At 37.7% G+C, this 24,205-nt stretch overlaps 2 protein-coding genes across 9 annotated transcripts in view; one reads left to right on the top strand and one right to left on the bottom strand.

Annotated features, from left to right (window-relative positions):
* LOC122084677 (dehydrogenase/reductase SDR family member on chromosome X-like) overlaps window positions 1-13,911 on the bottom strand; it is a 29,691-nt gene extending 15,780 nt beyond the window's left edge. Inside the window, exons 1-5 of one of the 4 annotated variants that reach the window (XM_042653109.1) lie at window positions 13,352-13,533; window positions 12,956-13,220; window positions 12,808-12,874; window positions 11,625-11,653; window positions 11,328-11,536 (exon numbers count right to left, since the gene is read on the bottom strand). In XM_042653109.1, coding sequence (XP_042509043.1) covers window positions 11,328-11,536; window positions 11,625-11,653; window positions 12,808-12,874; window positions 12,956-13,195 — 545 coding nt within the window. In that variant the 5' untranslated portion in view covers window positions 13,196-13,220; window positions 13,352-13,533. Of the gene's footprint in view, window positions 1-11,327; window positions 11,537-11,624; window positions 11,654-12,807; window positions 12,875-12,955; window positions 13,221-13,309 lie in introns of all 4 variants that reach the window. The other 3 variants (XM_042653108.1, XM_042653110.1, XM_042653111.1) reach the window with 3 other exon arrangements.
* A 4,261-nt stretch (window positions 13,912-18,172) lies between these two features.
* LOC122084357 (E3 ubiquitin-protein ligase CHFR) overlaps window positions 18,173-24,205 on the top strand; it is a 54,485-nt gene continuing 48,452 nt past the window's right edge. The window contains exons 1-2 of one of the 5 annotated variants that reach the window (XM_042652544.1): window positions 18,173-18,708; window positions 20,866-21,016. In XM_042652544.1, coding sequence (XP_042508478.1) covers window positions 18,651-18,708; window positions 20,866-21,016 — 209 coding nt within the window. In that variant the 5' untranslated portion in view covers window positions 18,173-18,650. The remainder of the gene's footprint in view (window positions 18,709-20,865; window positions 21,017-24,205) is intronic. The other 4 variants (XM_042652543.1, XM_042652540.1, XM_042652542.1 and 1 more) reach the window with 4 other exon arrangements.

Here is a 24,205-nt window from a genome sequence, read left to right on the forward strand (position 1 = left end):
GTTAGGTGAAATTCCATGGGTAATATCATTCTTGTTCTTTGATTATGACATATTCGCTATCTTTTATCTTTACATTTACTAATGTTTATGTTTCATCTATTTTCTATTAGGTGGGATTGATGTTGAAGCTCTCTAGATTGGACGAAATCAGGATAATTTTGAGTCATGTAACTAAATATTTAACTTTGGGGATGTTTGGATACGAATTTAAGATTTTTTGTGATATTTCTAAATATGTTAATTGTGGGATGTTTGGATAAGAATTTGGGACTTTTTATGATTCTAAATATTTTAATTATGAGATGCTTGGACAAGGATTTAGGACTTTTTATGATTCTAAATATTTTAATTGTGTGATGCTTGGACAGGATAAGGATTTAGGATTTTTTATGATGTTTCTAAATAATTTAATTATGAGGATGTTGGATCAATTCTTTGGATTTTTTGTGATGTTTTTAAATATGTGACTTGGAAGAGAGTAGATTCCTCTAAATATGTTAATTGTGGGATGCTTGGATAAGGATTTAGGACTTTTTATGATTCTAAATATTTTAATTATGGGATGCTTGGACAGGATAAGGATTTAGGATTTTTTATGATGTTTCTAAATAGTTTAATTATGAGGATGTTGGATCAATGCTTTGGATTTTTTGTGATGTTTTTAAATATGTGACTTGGAAGAAAGTAGATTCCTCTCTATTTAAAGAAGCAATACAATTAAACTCAACAATTAAACTCAACAATTAAAGAAGGCCCGTTTAAAAATCGGTTATGCCCGTTTAACATTAAACATGTTCGTGGCCCCGTTAAGGCCCGACTAAAACCCGATTAAGGCTCGATTTTAATGGCCCGATTATATCCCGAGACCGACTGACCGAATATAAAGTGTACCATGCCCTCACTAACTAAGCCTGATTAGTTAAATGGGCGGACACGGTGCAACCTTTAAAAGTCTTCAAGCCCGATTAAGCCCGACCGAAACCGGACCGGCCCGACCGATTGACACCCCTAAGTGAGACCCCCGAACAACGTTTTAAATCCCTAACTATTTCTTGCACAGCAAGAACAAGAAGAGAGAAAGAAGAAAAAGAAGAAAAGAAGGTAAGGAAAGAAGAGAGGAAGAAGAGATAAGGAAAGAGTTGAGATTTCTGGGACAGCAATTAGAAGATCCATTGTGCAGGTAAGAAGCTGACCCAGTATAATCTGAAGTTGCAAAATTTCTATGATATTAATAGGTTAAAATCACTGATTTGGCTGAATAGAGCATTTAGTGTAAAGTTTGTGAAATTTAGTAGTATAATCCCAATTTCAGCAAGATTGAAAGACTAATCAGCCACCAAATTGGTTCCTGCAATTCCTATTGGAAGAAGAAGTTTCATTCCTTAAGGGATCCTCTTGAATTAAGGCCAAATAGGGATGGGCAGATAAAGTTCTACCCTAAACCCTAAAACAGATTCTTAATTCATGATTTAAAGTAAAATTTCAAAGGGGTATTCATCAATTTACAAGGAAATAAATAGGAATTGAGCTAATATAAGCTTAGGATTTATAAATTCTGAGTACAAGCCTAATCTCCACAGATTTTGGAAATCCAATTGGAATCGACCCAGGTATCTGTCAGTTTGGTTAGAACCCTATAAAGAAAAGTGGGAAAACTATTACATGGGCATATTATTATTGAACCCTAATCTAAAGCATGATAGTGCCCTTACTAATTTCTTTGTACTATCATGTTGTAAGATTATAAGGAAATTCTGAATCAATTGAATGGAATTTAAAGTTAGTGATTTATGAAATTATTTGTCTTCTCTAAAATTCAGCTGAAATTTGGAGTTCACCCACTTAAACAAAATTAAGTAAACCCATATAGTTATTGATCAATTGAAGAAAATAATTTGGGGAATACATAGCAGAAGCCAAAAAGGGACTTCAAAGACATCTAACCTATGAAAGTGTGATCTACAATGGTAAAGTTTCATGCTTGCAATGTCATCAGACCTCGAGGATATCAAGTATGAGTGGAAATCCTTTTCCCTAAAAGGGGATTTCTTAATAAATCCTGAATAGTAAAGGAAAATTGGAAAAATTAGAAAGGGCAGACTGGATCTCTATCTCACTTAAAGCAAGTGGGTGGATATAGAATTCTGTTATATAACTGATACTTCAAATATTCTATGAACTAGGCAATCTGAATTGCAGTGTAGAAACCTACTCAGCCCAAAGGAGTGAATTTCTTAGCCTTGACTACCAAGGTGAGTGGGTGCCCCTCTATCTTAATTTTTTTAGCGTGTTTATTATTGTTGTACATGCATCACTGGTTGTGATTACGTATATACATTTATTTCTTGCATTTGCATTTACTTCTATGCATATGTGGTATGATGAAATGATGGTGATGGAAACATGGAAGGTAAGGTAAGTGAGATGGGTCACGACCAGGTGCTCCTGCATGCATGTGTGAAATGGATGAATTGATTCTGCATCATCTAGTATGTTGGTTAGGTATCACAACCCTAAGTGTTACACCCCTTGTTTGAAGGGGGTTAGGTACGGACTAATCCCGACTTATATGGCTACCTGATCAGCAGGGCACCTGTTTATGAGATGTGTGATATCAATTGTGGGTGTGAGATAGGATACGACGTACTGTATGCCTGGTGGATATTATTATACGAGATTATCCTCTAGGGGTTAGTTGGGGGACCGAGGCTCTGACTAGGACCAGTTGACTCCTGCCCGCAACGAGCTTGTATATCTGAGGCCCAACGTACAGGGTAGGGTATGCCACCTCTGTTGCGTAGCACTATACTCATAGGTGATGAGACATAGTAATGGACTAGGGGATGAGAATAGTTAATTAAATGGACTTATGAGCATCATTTTCTATGTGTAGAGTATGCATTGCACATGGATACGTGTGCTTGTTCTCTCCCACCCGTCACTGAGAATGACATGCTCACCCCCCTTTATTTTGATCCTATAGATGACGAAGGCGGTATTCTGTCGACTCCCAACACTGATTATGAGACTATGGCCATAGATCACATGGCCTATATTCAAGAAGATGAACTCGACCATGAACCCGCTTGTGACTATGACGACTGTGCCTACGAAGGCTAGTGTTACTGAGGAGTAGCGATATCATTGACCATTCTTTTTGTGTACATACAAGCTTCCGCAGAAATCACTTTTGGTGATCTGAGCTCTTTTTGGGAGATGACATATTTTGTGTAAATATTCCATGATATTTTGGATAACTGTAATATATGTGGATAACTGTAAGATATGGATAACTGTATTATGTGTATAAATATAAATATGGTATCACATAGAGACACTGGATCATGGAATCAAGTATCGGTACCGGATTGACCGGATCGGTTGTATCGGATCGATATCGACTGTGATCGATCCCAATACTTGACCGATCCGGAGATGGGTATCGGTATCGTCTTGGGTATCGGATACCGATTTGGATCGGCCGATCTAATCTATTTCGTAAAAATTTAATTTTTTAAAACTTAAAACATGAGAGAGAGATCTAGGGTGCATTCTTCTCTGCAAGGTTGCTGAATTTGAATTTAGAGGTGTTGTGGACGGCTTTCTCCACCTCGTCAGAGATCACGGTGATGGAAGCATTGAGGAGTTCCAAGGGTTTTGGAATTTCGCCGAAGACAGAGAAAGAGACAGAGATAGGAAGATTTATTCATGTTGTGTTGTTGCTTTTCTTCCTGATCGAGATCATGGAATTGGGTGGTTGCCAAGCCAAGAACTAGCACAAGAGCGTAAAAGTGAAGAAATTAGAAGAGAAGTCGATGGAGCTGCACTTCTACTTCCAAGACACCATTAGTGGAAAAACACCCAGCACGGTGAGGGTGGCTCAAGCAGCAGACACTCAAAAATCGCCAACCCTCTTCGGTGTTGTGATGATGGTTGATGACCCATTGATGGAAGGACTAGAACCGACATCCAAGGAGGTGGGTCGAGCCCAAGGGTTGTACGGCTCAGTTGATCAGCAGGAGCTTAGTCTCATAATGGCCTTGAACTTTGGTTTCACTGATGAGGTCTATAATGGTAGTAGCCTTAGCATTTTGGGGTGGAACCCAGCGTTGCATCCAATTTTTTTTTATTTTTTTTAGATTTAAAAAAAAAAACTTTTTGACCGATCCCAGTCGATACCGTGATCGATCTGGGAATACTGTATGATTTTTGATCCTTAACTGATCCTTGACCGATCCTTATCGATACTAAGCCGTATCGTATCGTTTTTGGCTGTGACAGATACTGATACCAATACTGAGTTTTAAAACCTTGCACTGGATGGCTATGAATTTTAGTACTGTACATATGATATATGCAGCAACTCTGATCTCTAGTTAGGTATTGTGGTGTTGTGGACAACCCAGAATTTGGATCCTGGGGAAAATCGACTGATCGAATACGGTGAGGTGCCTAGTGCCAGCATACCTGTGCCATATTGAGGGCAGGGTGTGACAAGGGTGATATCAGAGCAGGACTCCGAGAATGAAGTCCAATAACCCATAAGACTTTAGGACATCCAATGTTAGGAAAAAAAAAAAACACCATTTTGTTGATGAATTGTTGTGCATAACTGATAGAAATATATGTTGTTATGAAATGTTAACTCTTGGGTAACTCCAAAACCTTTAATTACGGAAAGCATGTTATGACTCATCCTTGCTGCATATGTGTTGAGCCTTGGGAATTAATATTTTATTATTTTCATGGTTTTAAGTATCTCCGATACCGATACGATACCCTCCGATACGTATCTTAAATTTAGTCGGCCAATACGATACACACCGATACGATACATTGAATTTTTTAAATCATTTCGTATCGATATATATCCTACAATACATACCGATATGAATCAATACACCACTAATACACATCGATACGATACGACATGCCTCGATACGACTCTATGAAAAATATAAAATTGAGGTAAAATGTACGTTTCGGTATGTATTGGTACCTATCGGTGAGTATCGGTATGTATCGATCGGTACGTATCGGTATATATCAGCACGTATCGGTGAGTATCGATATATATATATATATCGGTACGTATCGGCGCTACGGTCATATAATGGCCAATATGGGTAATTTTTCAGAAAAAAACGATTTTTTGAAGGGTTTTTGTTCCAAAGTTGCTGCCAGCCATATTTCTCTCTAACTAAAGTGGAAATCAAGGTTGGGAACAAGGATTTTACATTTATGGGATAACTACAGACATTGAATTCTTAGTACGATACCCTCAATTTAGTGTTTATGCATAATACATGTTATCAATAACTTTTTTTAACAAATTCTTTATGCAAAAGTGTTTAAAAAAATGTTTCCTATCCATTTATGTGTGTATCTTTAGCGTATCTTAGTGTATCTCCGATACGATATGATACCCTCCGACACGTATCTTAATTTTGGCCGACCGATACGGCGACCGATACCGATACTTTAATCCTTGAGTACCCCTATACCTTCAGAAGGTAGCTTTGTAAATGTAGGGGTAGTATGGGCAACCTACTCATTCTACAGCCAATAACAGAGATTTATGGGTAGAGGGCCATAGAGAATTCACACACCTCAACCTACCTTTGAGGAATATATTAGGCCATAATTTAAAGGTAGCAATGGTGGACACCATGCATATACACTTTGATGATTCTCAAAAGGTTTGCCTGGAGTTGAAAGAATACAGAGGAAATTTCAAATATTCCATGAATGATTTGTCTACTTTATGATGTGGATCCGGGTTCCAAGAACAGGAATTGGATCTCTTAGGGCCCACAATAAAGTAGTTAACTCAAAATATAAAGAGTAATGGAAGTTCTGTAATTAAACTGAAGCTCAAGGGAGGTGGCAGTTAAGTAATTACAAGAAACTTAGAAAGGAGTGGCAGACTTGTAAATAAAAGGAATCTTAAAAGGGAAAATGGAGGTTCAAGTAAAAGATGGGACATGGAGGGAATTAGGAATTATTGTGAAGGGGTAAATTAGGAAGCAAAATTAAGACAAAAGGTTGGAAGAAAAAGAGGAAAAAATAGGGGTAATTCTGGGATTTAACAGAAAGAAGGAATTAAAACCTACTTTTGATGTGTTCTTCAACCTCACGACAACCAAGGGTTCACGTTGAGCACCGGAGAAAGGAATCGAGCTTCAGCCACAGGAATCTCCTTCAACAGTTCAGAAATTCCAGATTTACTATCGCCTAAACTTGCTGGATCAACCCTAACCAGTATAGTTCACAGATTCAAGCGATACATGGAGTATTGAGTCTGAAACTTGGAACCAGCGATAGTTGCAGGTATGATCTACAACTCGTTGATCTGCTCACTATGGAAGAGGGCTTTGAAGGATAGAGCTCAACGGTTTGGTTCGCATATGGCAACCAAACCTTCGATCCAAATCCCAGATGCAATCGATGGGATTTTGGTTCAGCAACACTTCTCGTAAGCCTGAGATGATCACCCAGAACAGGAGACGGGAAGGAAACCAGAATAATAAAGAGGAAGAAGAAGAAGAAAATAAGGGAAGAACCAGAGAGAGAGAGAGAGAGAAATAGAGATCGCACAAGGGGGGAGAAAAGGTCACACGACCATTGCTATAGTACCTACCCGGCACAATAACCATTCATTCAATTCATTCTTCAAAAAAAAATCCTTCAAAAGTTAGGTTACATGCCTTTTTATACCAAACTGAAATTAAAACTTCCTAATTAAAAACTAAATTGAAATAGAAGTAATATCTCCTAATATCTCCTGAAAGTTAGACTAATAAAATTGGCAATTAAACAAAATTCGAATCAGTAACTCCCTACTTGGATAACACCTACCAAAATAAAAGATTGCAAAAATATCCTCCAAAATAAAAATAACTAAATCTTTCCCAAATAAAATAAATCCTAAAAGATTCTACTAAACTCAAAAATCCAACAGGATCCGGTTCGTCTTGGTCAAGATTGCCAAAAGGGTCAACTTGGTTTAGCCTCAATTCTACATCAACTCTCCTGATGTTGAGAAAAACCTTGTCCACGAGATTTAAAGAAGGAGAGGATCAGCACCACTCGATCAACATCCACGATCTTTGGCGTTGATGGGCCTATGATCCAGCACATTGTGCTTTCATCTGTCACGGTCTCCTGATGGTCACCAACGAATGATGACTTTGATTGGAATCCGATGTTGGGGTTTCACAACTGAAAGTGGACAATCGATCAGTTCTTCAGATGCAACCTTGATGGGACCGTTAAGTTCATCTTGATCGTCACATTTAGTGTCAACTGGCTTGTCTACCACTAACCCGTCCTCGATCATGTTGCACACCTTATCACATAAGCATTTGGTACTAAGCTTTTGAAAGTCTAATCGAAGTTCCCGAGATTCCGATTGAAGTTCCTTCATTCCATCATCAAATTTCTTCTTAAGTTCCTCAATAAGAGTATAAATTCAAGGGGAAACGCCATCGGAGTAAAGAATTTCGTAGGAAATTTGCTCTGATACCATTTGATGCGGATCCAGGTTCCAAGAACAGGAATCGGATCGCTTAGGGCCCAATGCCCACAATAAAGTAGTTAACTCAAAATATAAAGAGTAATGGAAGTTCTGTAATTAAACTGAAGCTCAAGGGAGGTGGCAGTTAAGTAATTACAAGAAACTTAGAAAGGAGTGGCAGACTTGTAAATAAAAAGAATGTTAAAAGGGTAAACAGAGGTTCAAGTAAAAGATGGGACATGGAGGGAATTAGGAATTATTGTGAAGGGGTAAATTAGGAAGCAAAATTAAGACCAAAGGTTGGAAGAAAAAGAGGAAAAAATAGGGGTAATTCTGGGATTTAACAGAAAGAAGGAAATAAAACCTACTTTTGATGTGTTCTTCAACCTCACGACAGCCAAGGGTTCACGTTGAGCACCGGAGAAAAGAATCAAGCTTCAGCCACAGGAATCTCCTTCAACAGTTCAGAAATTCCAGATTTACTATCGCCTAAACTTGCTGGATCAACCCTAACCAGTATAGTTCACAGATTCAAGCGATACATGGAGTATTGAGTCTGAAACTTGGAACCAGCGATAGTTGCAGGTATGATCTACAACTCGTTGATCTGCTCACTATGGAAGAGGGCTTTGAAGGATAGAGCTCAACGGTTTGGTTCGCATATGGCAACCAAACCTTCGATCCAAATCCCAGATGCAATCGATGGGATTTTGGTTCAGCAACACTTCTCGTAAGCCTGAGATGATCACCCAGAACAGGAGACGGGAAGGAAACCAGAATAATAAAGAGGAAGAAGAAGAAGAAAATAAGGGAAGAACCAGAAGAGAGAGAGAGAAATAGAGATCGCAAAGGGGGGGAGAAAAGGTCACACGACCATTGCTATAGTACCTACCCGGCACAATAACCATTCATTCAATTCATTCTTCGAAAAAACATCCTTCACAAGTTAGGTTACATCCCTTTTCATACCAAACTGAAATTAAAACATCCTAATTAAAAACTAAACTGAAATAGAATTAAAATCTCCTAATATCTCCTGAAAGTTAGACTAATAAAATTAGAAACTAAACAAAATTCGAATCAGTAACTCCCTACTTGGATAACAACAACCAAAATAAAAGATTGCAAAAATATCCTCCAAAATAAAATAACTAAATCTTTCCCAAATAAAATAAATCCTAAAAGATTCTACTAAACTCAAAAATCCAACCGGACCCGGTTCGTCTCGGTCAAGATTGCCAAAAGGGTCCACTCGGTTCAGCCTCGATTCTACATCACTTTAGATGACTATTTGGAGTGGCATGAGCTGACAGAACCAACGAAGATGAAGTTAGCACGTGCAAAGATTATCGAGCCAGCAAGGGAATGGCGGAATAATCAAGAGTGAAGGCAACAGTTTGATCAGTTAATAATGAGATGAAATAAATAATGAAAGACAAGTAACTTCCACAACTTTCCGGGCACGACTGCATGATCAGTTAATCTCCTTGAGGCAAGGCACACTTTCTGTCACTAAGTATATGCAACAGTTTGACTCACTTGTTTTGGGAATGGAGATTGAGGAACATGATGTAGCTTCAGTCATGATTCCAGTTAGGTTTATGGCCAGAGATTTGGCAAGAACTTGGTGTGGTTGACATCTATGACATACAAGATTGCTTTCAGAAGGCTCTACAGGCTTAGGAATTGTTGAAGCCACCTATGAGGAGACTTGGTTTCCCAGCCGGGGAGTATAATAGAACACCTAGTAGTGTTGCTCCAGGTGGTCCTACTAATAGACAGACACATTCTCCCACTGTTACAAAAAAGGGCAAGATCCCATGGGTAGATGGAGGGGGTAAAATGTTATCACTTATCATTGTCACAACTATGGCCATTTTGCCAAAATTTTCCCTCAACACCCAAAGAATTCCATCACAGCCACCATTGAAGCCAACCTGGATACGGAATATTATGGCGGACTCCCTGCTGACGATGTGGTAAAGAGCAACCAACTAATGACAATGAAGGGGAAGAAGAGGAAGCTCAAGGATCGCATGACTTGTGCTTCATCCAGTCAACTGAGATGACTGAATATGACACAGATGAAGAACATAAAGAACTCGACACTACAGTGGAGTTTGACAAAGTAGAAGTCAAGGATGCAACTGAAGAGAGTCCTATGGGCACTACATTCAATTATACACCTGATTTTGAAGTTAAGCACATAAAGCTTTTCATTCCACCAGAGTACTTCAAAGAAAGGGCTCCTCACCTTCAAGACTACATTCCCAACTTCAAGGAGCTGCCAGAGTTTTGTTAGTCTTAAGCAAGATAGTCATCATACCAAGTTTATCCTTCAAATGTCAAAAGCTCGTGATTGAGTTTTTCTTAAGCCGGGGATAGCTGATGCAAATCAATGGAGCTTGAAGAGGATAAACAACCAGCCACACCAGCCCATCGAGCCTGGCTTATCCAGCCAGCCAACCAGGCCTTTGGGCCAGCTATTGGTCCACTTTCATAGGCCAGATTGAGGCCTATGGAAGATTTCGATTATGTAGTAGTTACTAATTTAAGGACTGATTCTATTTTTGTTTAGTAGCTACAAATTAGATTCTATTTTGTCATTAGTTTCCAATTAGAAGGTTACCATAATGTAAGGAGATCTCCTTTCCCACACAAGGAGGGATTCAATTTCTGTGTATCAATAAAAGAGGGTGTGTCTACACAACACCCCAAGATTTGAGTTTTGAAGAAAGCTTGGCTTGTGTCTTGTGTGCTGTGAAAGACAGTTATGATGAGAGACCAAGGTCAGTGAGTGACTGACCAAGGCCATAGGTGAGAGGGTCATATCCCACCCTTCTTCTCTTCCTTTCTCCCTACAGTTTTATTTATTAATCCTGAAAAAGGTCTCCAACGGTCCAACAGAGAGGAACCAAGACAACCCTATGTCTCTGTTTGTTTCCTGTTACAACCCTTTAAGACTGCTTCGTTGATTCCTTCCAAGAAGGTGGTGCAGAAGATCCATATACACCCTGCAGCACCCTGTGCTTGAAGTTCTCTAGCAGGGATTTTCAGACCTCGATATGTCTTGCCATCATCTTCATGCCATATTTTGGTAACTACCTTTCCTGTACTGTCCAATCGATACAACTACATCCCTTTGATGAATAGAGCTGTGACAGTAAGTTGCTATTTTCTTCACATGGTCTCTAATTCTTGCAACAGCCATTACTCCACATGTAGCCATCCGTTGTCACTGATCCTTTGAAGTGTTCAAAGGATACCCCAGACCCTTCAATAGCAGTTTAGGCTCCAACCATGGTGTCCATCGATGGCTGCTGCTGATTGAAGTTTAGACCTTTAGTTTCTAATTTTGGAGTGCTGCTAGTTTGAAGTTTCTGTCCAATGGATTACCTTGGGCTTGATATATGTTACTCCCTATATTGAATGGCTGATATGTTGTTATTTTGATGGGGGTTTACTGTGTGTATTTGGAGTTATAGCTAGGTTACTAATTTTGAAACCTAGTTGGTATTTTGGTGCACTTACAATATCTCACCATCCCATCATCAGATTGAGATTATTTTTGGGGATATTGAAGACCCTAGGGAGACCATCTACTGATGTTTGTTTGGGGCTGATCATACGGGTAAATTGGGGCTAATATTGGTTTTCAGGCTGCGGTTTAGTGAGTCCTCCATGGGACTCTGACTTCTATGGTAGTGTTAAATTGAATACACCACAAAGTTGATGAAACTAAGGTGAGATTGTTTTGGCACAAGGAAAGAAAAATAATGAAAAGGAAACAGAAATGAGATGAGATGATTACTGATCATAGCCTTCATTTGTGAATCTACATGATGTTGCAAATATCCCCGCATTGTTGATCAGGACTTGAACTGAAGAATGCATATTTGAATCTGAGAGCCACTGCTCAAGTTCATTTTTGAAATTTATGATTGATTGGAAACATGACAGATCAATCTGAAATGCTTTGAGATGCGCATCAGCATCCTGTTTCTTGATCTCTTCGACAATCTATTAAACCACCAGAAGAATGGCAATGTAGAAAGAAATGAAAAGGATGCAGTGGAAAATGATAACAAGATATAACTTCGAACTGTACCTTAGATAGAAGATGGGAAGAGCGTCCAACTGCAAACAAAGTATTGAATTTCAGTTATTAGATCAGATATTGATAAAGGAATATTCTATATCACACAATAATAGAAACTATTTCATGTATAATTTGATTGACTAAAGCACGCCAATGCAAGGTTCAAACGTCCAAAAGTCTCCATAAAAACAGAAAGAAAATACATCCAATATATGCCTTATTCAGATCAAAGAAGCCAAGTCTACAAATACACAGAATGGAAAAAAATTGATCACGCCTGTATCAGAATCTGCTAAAAAATGCTTGGATTTCAGTTGACATCTTGATGTTAATCATGCAATCAAAAAGCCATTGGATTGTTAGACAATTTGAAGTAGAATATGCGAAGCTTTATATTTATTTTCCTATTATGCCACTTAAAATAACTTTTTTTTGGTAAATTACTTAAAATAACTAACATAGTGGTGGGTTTAGCATAAAATCCTTTGGATTTTTTTTTTTTTTTTTTTGGGCTTGTGTTTGTTTTGTGTGTGTGTGTGTGTGTGGAAGATAAGAGAAGTTTCATGTTCCACTCCTAGTTTACTGACTCACATCTCTACCTTCTCCCACCATTACCTGACCACCCTCACCATTCCAACTTTACCCCATGATCTTTCAGTGGATGAAAAAGCTTTTGACATGAAGGTGTGGAAGTAGCCCATCAGCAAATGCATGAAATGGTAGTGGGTAAATGCATACTAATTGTTTAGTCATGAAGGTAACAAAAACACTAGCATCCTAGAATATAACTAGCTTTGGAACTATATAGTATAGACGGATTCAATCTAGAAAACAAAGCCAAATAGCAGTAACTTAATTATTTCACCAAATACTATGATATGACCTTCAATTACCAAGTTACTCCTGCAATTGGTTTTATAATTTTGAGTCGTCAAAACTCCAAGCATGAAGACCGGATACACTATCTTGTACATAAATTTAGGATCCTAACAAACATGAGGATTTTGGTGACGTGAAGAATGAATATCCAAGGTCTTGAGAGAAATATCATTTTTTAAATGAATTACTTGAATATGTTTTCGTAGATACAGTATCTGTAGATATACAGAATAAATGGCTTATGGCCAAGAATGAATGAACAACCCATTGAACCAAAAGAAATACAGAAGAAATATAAAAATATTAAGAATACCAAGAACGACATAGAAGCCTTCACGGGAAAGAGCATGGGCAGATGCAGCACCCAAACCAGATGTAGCCTGCGGCATCAAATGAAAATAAAGTAATGGGTAAGGGAGAAGAAAAGTAAACAACGGAGTGATTAATGATGAATGCCATACGCCCGTGATGATGCAGAGGGGCCTGGTTGTTGTGTTTGTTCCGGAAATTGAAGTGGGAGTAGGTGACGGAGAACAACGCGGGTAGGAGTGAGATATCCCAGAGAAGAAAGCTCTGGAGAACAACTGCCAGTAGGAGCTGACAAGAGCAAATGGCCAAAACACTGCCATTCTCCAGAATTCTACACAGAAAACAAAATTCAAAGCTTCCCAACAGTCCTGCATCCTTGAATTCGTCTTCATCTCCCTCACCCTCTTCTCGAAAATCCTTAAACCAGAAAAAACAGAGGAAACAAGAACTTATAAATTCCCTCACGTAAAGCCTCTGAGGTCATAAATCTAAATTCGAGAATTCACCTCTCTGGAGCATAAACCATAAGAAGAAAAACAAGAAATTACTATAACTCGTTGTAGTTGACGGCTTTCAGAAGCAGAAACCTTGTCGAGAGATAAAGAACTTGTAGGAATGAAACTTGATTTCAGGCACAAAGTTGCAAACACGGCAATGATACTCCACTGAATGTTCGATCAATCCCAACTTACAGAGACAGCCAAAGTTGCCGGATTCATAAATTGGGAACATCAGATTTGAATAGTGATTGAGGAACAAGCATAGACCAACATATAATAAACATCAGTCGCTTTGGTCTAGTCATTCTTAAATCTTGGCGAGAATGGAATGATTCTGGTGTTTTGATTTGTCTCATAAAAATCTAAAAGGAATGAAGTGGGACTGATTATGATCAGACAGTCCGAGTGGCAAGCCTAAATTAGCAATGGATTTATCTGAGATGCGAAATGTTGACCTATCAAGCAAAATGAATCCTCAATAACAGCCCCTTGACCCAAGTTACTAGCATTTAACAGGAAATGACACATCGGAAGGACATGCAGATGGGGAAGTGGCAAACAATCGACACATCGGATAGCTACGATCAACTAGCAAATCCATGCTAGTGTAGGGGAAAGCAAATCAACAAACCTAATCAATCAATCCCAAACAAATTTATACCATAATAGCTAGGAACAGGTTTAAGCATGTTCCATGCTAGATTAGTAGTTGAAGATTTGAAAGTTGGCACTTAGTCATGCTAGATATTAGTATAGATGTACCACTTAATCAAGTATTTTGAAACCGATATCAAAGTTCACCGGGTGTCAATTGACGAATAAACAATACTAAGGCAACGTTTGACAACGTTCCGTTTTTATCGTTTTTATGTTTTCTTGTTCAAAAAAATGGAGAAACAACTTAAAAAGCGTTTGATAAAGTTATTCCATTTCACCCATTTCTAGAAACATAAATCAAAATTTTGTGCCTATTTACAATTCTAGAAACGACTTTGACAAAACAAGTCCTACTTGTTTTGTCGTTTCTAGAAATAATTTGAGAGAGAAAAAAAATGTTGTTGTGCTCGATAAATCCCTCAACTATTTAAACCTAAAAAGAAGCAACCGAATCCTCTCTCTATTTTGGGCATCTGATGATACTATTGGGTTTTTTAGTGGCATTATGTCTGTAAAAAATGTTTCATGAAATAGGTTTATCAAACACAAAAAATCCGTTTTTGCTTTAAAAAACGTAAAAAATCATTTCTATTATTTCTAGATATAGAAACAGAAGAAACATTATCAAATGGTGTCTAAGAGAGACACGAACTAGGTTAAAAAGGTTCATAATCAGGTCTCAAGCAATTGCTACCATTGTGGCAAACCCTGGTTAATCTACATCAATACATACAATTGGGTGGGATAGGATTGTAAAAGGTTCACATTTGATGAAGATCGCATAAGTCGTTTTCAAATGACTCACATGTTGTGCATTTTTCTAGATGTAAACCTCAAAGCGTCCTAACACAACCATGGGGCGACCGATCATGATTTTATCCATTTTATATACCCTCTCAGATATGAGATCAAAGGTTGCTATTTCAATACATCGCTAGGACAATACATGGCGGAAATGGTTATCCTTCAATCCCATAATAAATCCCATAATAGGATAATGTTTTCCACCTCCCTGGGGTTTAGGGCATAACATGGACATCCTTGTTGAGGTCCGATTTTGAACATGCCATAGTAGAACTACCCATCAATTGATCTCCAAATAGAATACTACATTGTGCCCTACCTCCTCGGGAGTAATGCGTGACATTGATTATCCCCATCACTTGATTTCATTTTCAAACTTGGGGAAATGCATAAAGCAACTAAATTACAAACAATACAATAATATAAGTAGTAATATGCTTAAACAAGTAAACATAGAATGCTCTACAATAAAGGTTTTGGTCTCTCGAGTGGACTCGATTAGATGCATAGGTGCATCGTGGTTGTAACGATCCAAATGTCCTTGAAAGGATAGGAGCATTGACTCTAAGGGACAAAGCATATATATTTCCAGATCTTTGGGTAAATCAAAATTACGAGTTCTACACATATATGTATACTTGTGAAAGAGTGGGCATACACAACCAGGGGGGGAGCTTGATCGTAATGTAGAAGGGCTAAGCATTTGTTTTTCTTTTTAGGACTCGCCATCAACTTCAGGATTTTTTTTTTTTTTTTTGCCATCAACTTCGGGGTTATGACTTTCTGAAAAGGAGAGGAGAATTGACTCTAATGGACAAGGCATGGATCTTCTAGATAGTTGGGTATGTCCAAATTTATGGTTTGGGAAGGTGTTAGACACCAATGGGTTGATACTTCCTCGTGCACTCTCATAGGTTGTCACGCATGCGTAGGAACCACATTCCCCCATAGGAAACACCTCCGAAAGATTTTGACTAATGTAGGTATTGTTTGATAACATTTTTGTTGTTTTTGTGCTAAGAAACAACAAAAACAAATGTTTTTGACTAATGTGTTGAGAAAAATGTTTTTGAAGTATTCAAAAGAATTTGGTAAACTTGTTCCGAAAATGGTTCCAAAATTCAATTGGAACACCAGTGGCATTTGATAAAAACCTGTATTTTAAAAAGCTTTTTATACTGGTACCAATAATGACACAATAACCTTTTAACACTATAATCCTACTAATTATGTAATTGACATTATAATTCATCAGATTATACAATCAATATTTATTAAATTTAATAATAAAAAAATATTTATCCAAAAATGTAATTTAGATAATAAAATTATCCATGACATTAAAAGTTATTACACTCCAATTGTCAAGTTGTAAACTTAAGTCTAATAAAAGAGATTGCAAAGCAACATGCCCAGAAGGGATTCTAATTTTATCCTTTGTTTAAATCAAGTTTGTTAACAACATCAATGATGATCATTTTGCATAGATGAGGTAAGTTGCTTCAATTCAAAGAAGAATTGCAGAAAAGAGGAGTTAGGGTTTATGAGATAGGTCGTTTTGGAGCTTACGTAAATGTGAAGAGTTGCATCAAAGAGGAGTTAAGGTTTAGAGACGGTTATTTTGGAGATTGTGTAAATGAGAGAAATTGCTTCAAAGAGGAATTGCAATAAAGAGGAGTTTCAACAAAGAACAATGTAGCTACTTCTCAAGTTGGGAGTTTTTTATTGAGCACCTCGTTATTTCTGACCCCTTTTGTTTCCTTGCAATTGTTTCAAAAAATAATAAGAAAAAAGTCCTACTTATTTCATCAAACCCATTTTCTAGGCAAAAAATTATAATTTATGTTTTAAGAAGCAGTAGAAACAAAACGCATTTATTAAACATTTTTTTGAGGTGTTTTTTTTTTTTCCTTAGAATAGAAAAATGGAAAAACATGTTCCCAAAAACATACAAATTTATTCCAATATATTCTTAGTTAAAACCAGTCAATTTAGGTCAAGTTAATTCCCAAGGCCAAATTACCAAAAAGTCCTAAGTTAAGGTATACACCATTGTTGTTTAATTTAGGCCTTTTGGTTATGTCCTAAGTGTCCAAGGTCTGACAATTGCTATACAAAGGATTTTACAAGAGATATACAAATTACTTAGTCTAGAGATGTATTTGAAAATGGTCTTGATGAATGTAATTTCTGAAGCTCTTGACCCACTATTGGAGTGGAACATCTCCAGCAAATTTGGTCTTACACAAGGCACGTGATCACCATTGAACTGTTGGTTGCTGCCTTAGATGGACGATCAAGAATCTTAACTAACCATGAAATCTGTGCTACAAACCATTTTACATACTTACATACAATATAACAACGGATATTTATATATATATATATATATATATTTCATTTATATCAAACACATTCCCAAGTTTAATTATCACCAAAAAAGAAAAAAAGTTTAAACACTTACATAGTTCTTAGGGTTTCCTTTCCCTTATTGTATGGTTAATTCTTGCATGAATTCCTAACCCTTTATTTCCTGCAACACATTCAAAGTAATGTTTATGTTAGTTTTATTTGTTTGTTATTGCATCCATCACATGTTCATATTTATGCATTCTTGTTTATATCATCATACCTGGCTACAAGTCAAGTAGATTGGTGTGCCCAAGACATTCCTCAGAACATACCTCGACATGTTAGTGAATGATGGTTTAATCAATTTCCGTTGTAGTCAAACATGGAGTTATATTGATGGATCATAAAGTACCATAATCTAAGTGACGACTCTCTATCCTTAACTTATCTTTCCTTTCAAGGGTTTGAGATGGAGGGAAGATTTGACACGAAGTCACTTTGGCGGAGTGCATTTGTTGATTCTCACACCATGTCAGCTAGATTTCTCACTTGATCGCCAATCTCCAATCACCCTCAAGCATGAAAGATCCCTTGTCGAAGATATTGGTTTCCCGACCTCACTCATAGATTTGATCATCAAGAATCGAGATTAATTGAATAAAAAGAAGATTGAGGTAGCTTTGGAGAATCGAGAACCCATAGACATCCCTGCTAGTCCCATTGACACTTTGAATTTGGCAAGTTTGAGTCCTTCCATAGGTCCCGTAGTTTCAATGAGAGAGAGAGAGGGATTGCAACAACTGATGATTTGAATGGCTGAGATACGACGAAGGAGGATTTGATCATGAATAAGATTCTAAAGTCTAGAATTCCATTATAATGATTATATACAGCAGTGTGCACATCATTTTTCCTTTTATTTTTTCTATCCATTTATTGCCATAAGAAAAGGCCATGCAAAAGGTTTTATAGTCAGGATTCGTCAGTCGGTCTCGATTCTGATTCAGATCGACAAGGAAATCGGTTCTAATACCCTAAAACCAGCAATTCGATCTGAAAATCCACCGATTTATAGAATCACGGAAGGAATAATCCGATTCCCAGAGCGTCGAAATTGGATTGGTCCTATGCGATTCAAAATCGCATCGGCAGATTCCCGATACGATTCACCGATTTTTGAAACCCTGCATTACACATTTACACTCCAGTACTCCACCCTTCTTTCACTTCTTCGCTTCTATGCTGTAAGCGGTGCGCACGTTTCCTCCTCCCGTCGCAAGACATCGTGTCTTCCTCGTTGTTCGAATATTTTTCTTTGCAGGAGAAAGGTGGGGTCCTCTCCTATTGGCCACCCAGCCCCTAGGTACAGTCCACCCAGGTCGGTGGCTTGCAGTTAGCGTGCTGGGCAGCTCAACGTACCGAACAAGCTGTTAACAGTATTTCTAACTCCCTCGCTCGGCCCTTCCTACCAAGTCCCAAGTCCCAAGTCCCAAGTCCCAACTCAATTCCCGGCACTTTTGCTCTACTCTGAAGAATGGAAGCCGGAGAGAGTTCTGGAGCGAAACCCTATGACGAAGTCTGGGCGAAACTCGGTGAGCTCTTTATTTTCCTCTTAATTTCATTATATTTCATTCATTATTTTTCTGGGTATTCGATAATTTTTTCCAATACTATCTCCATTGTGTCCTGGACTTCTCCGGTTTTTCTCCAAGGATGGTTCTTTGATATTTTAATAATGATCAAGGAACTGGAGTTTGAAAACACACAAGAAGCCATGGAGCTGAAGCTATTGACTTTTCTAATTTTCTGATAAGGCTGCATGTCTGAATGCATTGGTCTGTAGCCTCCTTCAACGTTTTACATTTTGAAATCCAAGTTCTTATATAGATTTTGCAATATTAAGTTTCAAGAATCGACTTTTGTAATGCCAACATTCTTATGGTGACTCAAGATTGAGGTTTCTTGTTGGTTCCACAGTAGCTCACAGTTCTTGTTCCAGTCTCTAATAGAATACTCCTAGCCGATCAAAGAAGATATTGAGTAGAACAAAAGAAAAAGTCATCAGCCCTGTTCCATCTTAGCTGCCCAGATTGTCAAAGATGTTTTGTTATTGGGAGTCAATATATCTTGAATCTAATGCTCTAGTTGCATTTTCTACTTCTGATTGTTTATAGGAGATATTTACCAGTGACATTAGAGACTGAGGTGCAATGTCCTTTCCTGACAAGGGGTGAGGTACAAATAGCCAGAGGCAAGTGCGAGCGATATGTATTTCCTACTGAAGTAGTTGCATTTTCTACTTCTGATTGTTTATATGAGATATTTATCAGTGACATTAGAGACTGAGGTGCAATGTCCTTGCCTGAAAAGGGGTGAGGTACAAATAGCCAGAGGCAAGTGCGAGCGATATGTATTTACAACTGAAGTTCAATCCTATTGTACATGTCCACCGTATTGCCTCTACCTTTAGCAAGCTATTAGCCAATTTGTGCCTCAGCCTAGGAAGTCGCAAAGAACATCGCTAGATTAACTTCCCAAGTTTTATTGAGAGTTGCTGAAGTCTATGACTATAAGAGGTCAACACTTTCCTGAGGAACTTCAGATATATCAAAAAACTCTTACCATATGGCTGATGTTAGACTCTGGACAAGTGGCTGTGCATTTGATTCTGCTGTACAAACATGATTCAGGAATATCCATATACACCTTTTGGTAGTTTCATTTTTCTTTTTAATGTTTTAAATGGTAAAAAGTGCGTAATTACGCGTTAATACAGGATAGTATAAAGTGTGCATGTTTTCAGACTCTTTGGAAATATGTGGATCATCTTGGGGATGTGTATAATTCATGTATTAAATGCAAATTTAATAACTATGAGCCAAACTGTTTTTCTGTCAATCTAAATGATTCAAACATACACATGTTTGAACAGACAATCCCTGAAGTTTTACGGAAAAATCCAAGGTTTTGGCCATTGAATGACCATTTCGAAATTTATTTCGAAATTTCCTTCGAAATAAACTAAATTTTGGTGGGATTCGGTCCCCCCCAACGAAAAATCCCATCAAAATTTGGGTTTGGGGATCGAAATTCCACTAAAATTCGAAATTTAGAATATTTGTCTAAAGGTAATATGAACTTCTCTTGATGCTGGTCAGGCATTTTCCTTGTGCTTTTTCAATTCTTTTTTGAGGTCCCCCACTCTCTGATAGCATTCTTAATCAATGCTAATAATTATATTACCCAAAGTATTGTGTAGTTATTCATCAACCTGAACCAAGATGTTTAGCCGATCCTGCTACAACCCAAAATTGACACACACTACTAGATGAAGCTTTAATGATCTAGCTTAGATCCTGGAATAAAAATACTCCTTCAGCTTCCAGAATCAGTGGGGGTACCAGGAAGAATATTTATTCATTATGCTTTATCCAGGCTCTATGAATATCATTTTTTTGATAGCTGGGAGTTTTTCATATCTGTTGGGTGATTCTGATGTCCAAGTAAGAGCGTTCATTTGACTAAGATCCTGAACTTTCAGTTGGGTGATTGTTTCTTTCAGATATGGCTATCATTATAATAGCAGTAGGTTTAGCTAATTGCATTCCAAGGACAGTCCTGTCCTTCAGTGTTTCATTTTGGTGACCATTATGCCATTTAAGATCTATTCAGGCACGGCCCATCGGTCTTACTATAGAGTGTTGACAAAATATCCACATGTTGCTTATTCTATTTTGGTTATTTTACAGTGCCATCAGACTCAAGATATCCGGATGTTGTGATACAGTCAGAGTGGACGGTTATATGCTCAGACATAACATGTTCTTCACCGGAAAAGCATGAGTGGTGCAAAATAACGAGGAACTTGGACCTTTGTTCAGCAACATTGCAGAATCTGAGGTTAGTTATGCATTCTTTTTGGACAACTTACTTTGATCTTTGCCGTATTAATGCTTCAATTAGGGCCCGTTTGATTGAAGGGGTTTTGATGGGGGTGGGGTTATAGGGGTATAGTAGTTGTACAAACTTTCCCACCCCATTGAGATGTTAGTCTGTTTGATTGTCAGGGGTTGGACTTTGGGTTGACAACAAAAATAAACGAGCTTTTCCTGTCGGCCCACGTGGTCGACGATTTCTCCCACCCCACTGCCTCGCAAAGTCCTGCCAATTGGTGGGACTTTGCAAAAAATCCAGGGATTTTGTAATCTCCATCCTCGGATCTCTTCTCCTACATTCGATGGCGTCTTCCAAGCTCACCAAACATGTGCTGCTCAAGATCGAATACCAAGTCACCAACAATTACTACTCAGCCGGACTCCCTCGAGGCTGTGAATTTTAGTAAGAAAATGAAAAGGAACTCATAAGCTTGATAAAAAAAATCAAGCTCTAATCTCCAAAAAAAAAACAAAAAAAAGAAAAAAGAAAAAAGAAACATATAGCCAACAAAGAATCAGAAGAAATAATCCCTTTTATTTCTTCTCCATTTGGATTTCAGATTAAATTCCTTTTTGCTTTGCCATTTTACAGGTTAGGCCCTTTGTAACTGATCAAAACAGAATGGTGTTACATAAAAAAGAAAAGAAAAAAAGAATGGTGTTTCTTGTTTTTGTTTGGGGTTTTGAGCTTGATAGGATCACAAGATCCCGCATGGAATGATTTGGGTACTCAACAGAAGACAAATGGGCTTGATTCTTCTTCTCCCAATGTTGCTTCATTTGGAGCCTCAATGTTCTGTAGATGGGTTTGATAAATTTAGCAGGTAGGTGGGTCTTCTCCTGCACAAAACAATGGAACTCGCAGCACGATCCCAGCTCTCTCATTGTCTTGCTTTACCGCATTAGAGCATCTCTATCGAACTGTGGCCGGAGTTGGAGAAGACGAGGATACTCAATCTCTCTCTCTCTCCTCTCACTTCCCCAGGGTAGTCCGACCCCAACAATCAAATGCACATAGAGAATTGGGAAAGTAGAAAATCCCAATTGGGTTTTCACTTTCCACCCCTATTGGTAACCCCACCAACACATAGGTCCCACCTTAACAACTCTCCCACCTCATGAACCCCTCTAAACAAACGGGGCCTTATAAAACGTTGAATGATTGATATCATTAAGATTTCATTGCAAAAGCAAACAAATTTTAGAGATTAATTCACTGCCCATGTAAAGACATGAGTTCAAATCTGAGGGGCCATCTTGTGCAAAAAGTGCTAAAGTTTTAAATCGACCTAGTCAATCTTTCCCACAAAAAAAGGGGATTTGAACGGGGTAATGGCGCCTTTTATATTTCCATCTCTGAGACGTTCAACACATCATCCCACTAGACTATAACAATTACAACATTTCAGTTGATATTACAGAATATGTTGTAATGCTTCTGTGTTGTCAACTTTATATTAGTTTGACACAACATGTTCATTATTTTGGTTGACATAACATCTGTAAGATCCCAGAAGCATCTTATTCATTAAGAGGAGTCATAATTTTTTAGCCATCATTTTGAACGCCTTCTCCATAAGGCTTGTATAATTGAAGGCCGATTATTTGGAGATGATTTCTTGTTTGCACTTATGCTAGCAACGTGAGATGATATTTGAACGGTATTGGAACTTCTTATTCACTGTACATATCCACTAGCCCATGGAATTCTATTCCGCAAATGAGGGATAAACTAAAAGGATTTTAAGAAGGTTGTAAGAGGGGTTTACTGCAATAGTAATTTTTTTGTTTTTTAGTTTAAGTTTTTAAGGGCTGGTTTGGTATGATTTTGTTTTCAATTTCGTATTGATTTCATGAAATAGTCAATAAATATATTTTAGGTCAAGAAATTGAAATTGTTTTGGTTGCATCAATCTGAAATATTTCAAGAATAAGAACTCCATTTGGTAGTTGAATTTATGAGAATAGATTCTCTATATTTATTTGGGAGAGAGTGGTGGTGGTGAAGGCGGGTGGGGTGGCCGGTTTCAATTAGGCCTAATCAGTCTTCCCCACTATAGGACCTTGCATCATGACCGGCCCTAATGTAGAACTAGAATCACAAGTGATCTTAATCCCAGGCAAGATCTAAAATTCTAGATGAAATGATGAATAGAGAAGATGTCCTCCAATAGGCTTGGTTCTAGCTCTCAAACACTCTCTCACAGCAAACAAATAAAAGGAAAATAAGAAAAGAAAAAGAGAATTTGATAGAGGGTTGAGAAGGGGAAGAAGAAGGTTAGGTTTTGGGCATTTCACCCAACTGCATCCCACAACACAATAGCATAAGCCATCTTTTTCTGTTTAATTAGAAAATATCCCTTCTCATTATAATTGATGGGCTTTAAATAGCCTTACATTGCTTGGACACAAAGACAATAAAGATGGAAACTAATGGACTGAAGTAGGACTTTTTAATTTGTGTCTAAGTGTCTAACTTGCTAACCAAGTAAGAATAAGTTAGAAACTAACAATTAAACACAAAAAGAAACTAATCTAAGTTACAAAATAGAAACTTCCTTGACTAATAAAATAGGAAACTAACTAGCTCACTAAGAAAAATAGAAACTAATTAAACTAAATAGGAAACTGAAATATGAAATATAGAACCACTTTACTGTTCACGTGAACAGTGTCCAAACAGTAACACGAGTTACTGTTCACGTGAACAATGTTTCGTGAACAGTAATTTCTGACTCTTGTTTTGTCTTCTTCTTCAAGCTTTGATCTGCATCAACCCGCCCCCTCTAAAAAAAATTCATTGTCGAATTTTGTAGAGTGTGAGAGTCATTATAGCATGTTGCACGTCCCTTTTCAAGCCATGGAAAAATTCAGGTAGCTTCTTGATCATATGGATGTAGTCGTATACATGGGTCGAGAACTTGAGCGAAACATGCAAAATTTCGTATGTTTCGCAGGTATCGACCATGGTCGAAACGAAACCTTAGGGGATTTTTAAAAATCACCTGTTTCGACCTGGTTTCAACAAGTTTTGACCAGGTTTCCCATGTTTTGACCGAAACATGGGAAATTTCGACCTTCTCTTGTGCATTTTTTCTCCCAAGTGTAGGAAACTTGGGGAAACAATGGAGATTTTCATTTTTTGGCATTTATT

Source organism: Macadamia integrifolia, chromosome 7, assembly GCF_013358625.1.
Source record: "Macadamia integrifolia cultivar HAES 741 chromosome 7, SCU_Mint_v3, whole genome shotgun sequence".
Classification (NCBI taxonomy): domain Eukaryota; kingdom Viridiplantae; phylum Streptophyta; class Magnoliopsida; order Proteales; family Proteaceae; genus Macadamia; species Macadamia integrifolia.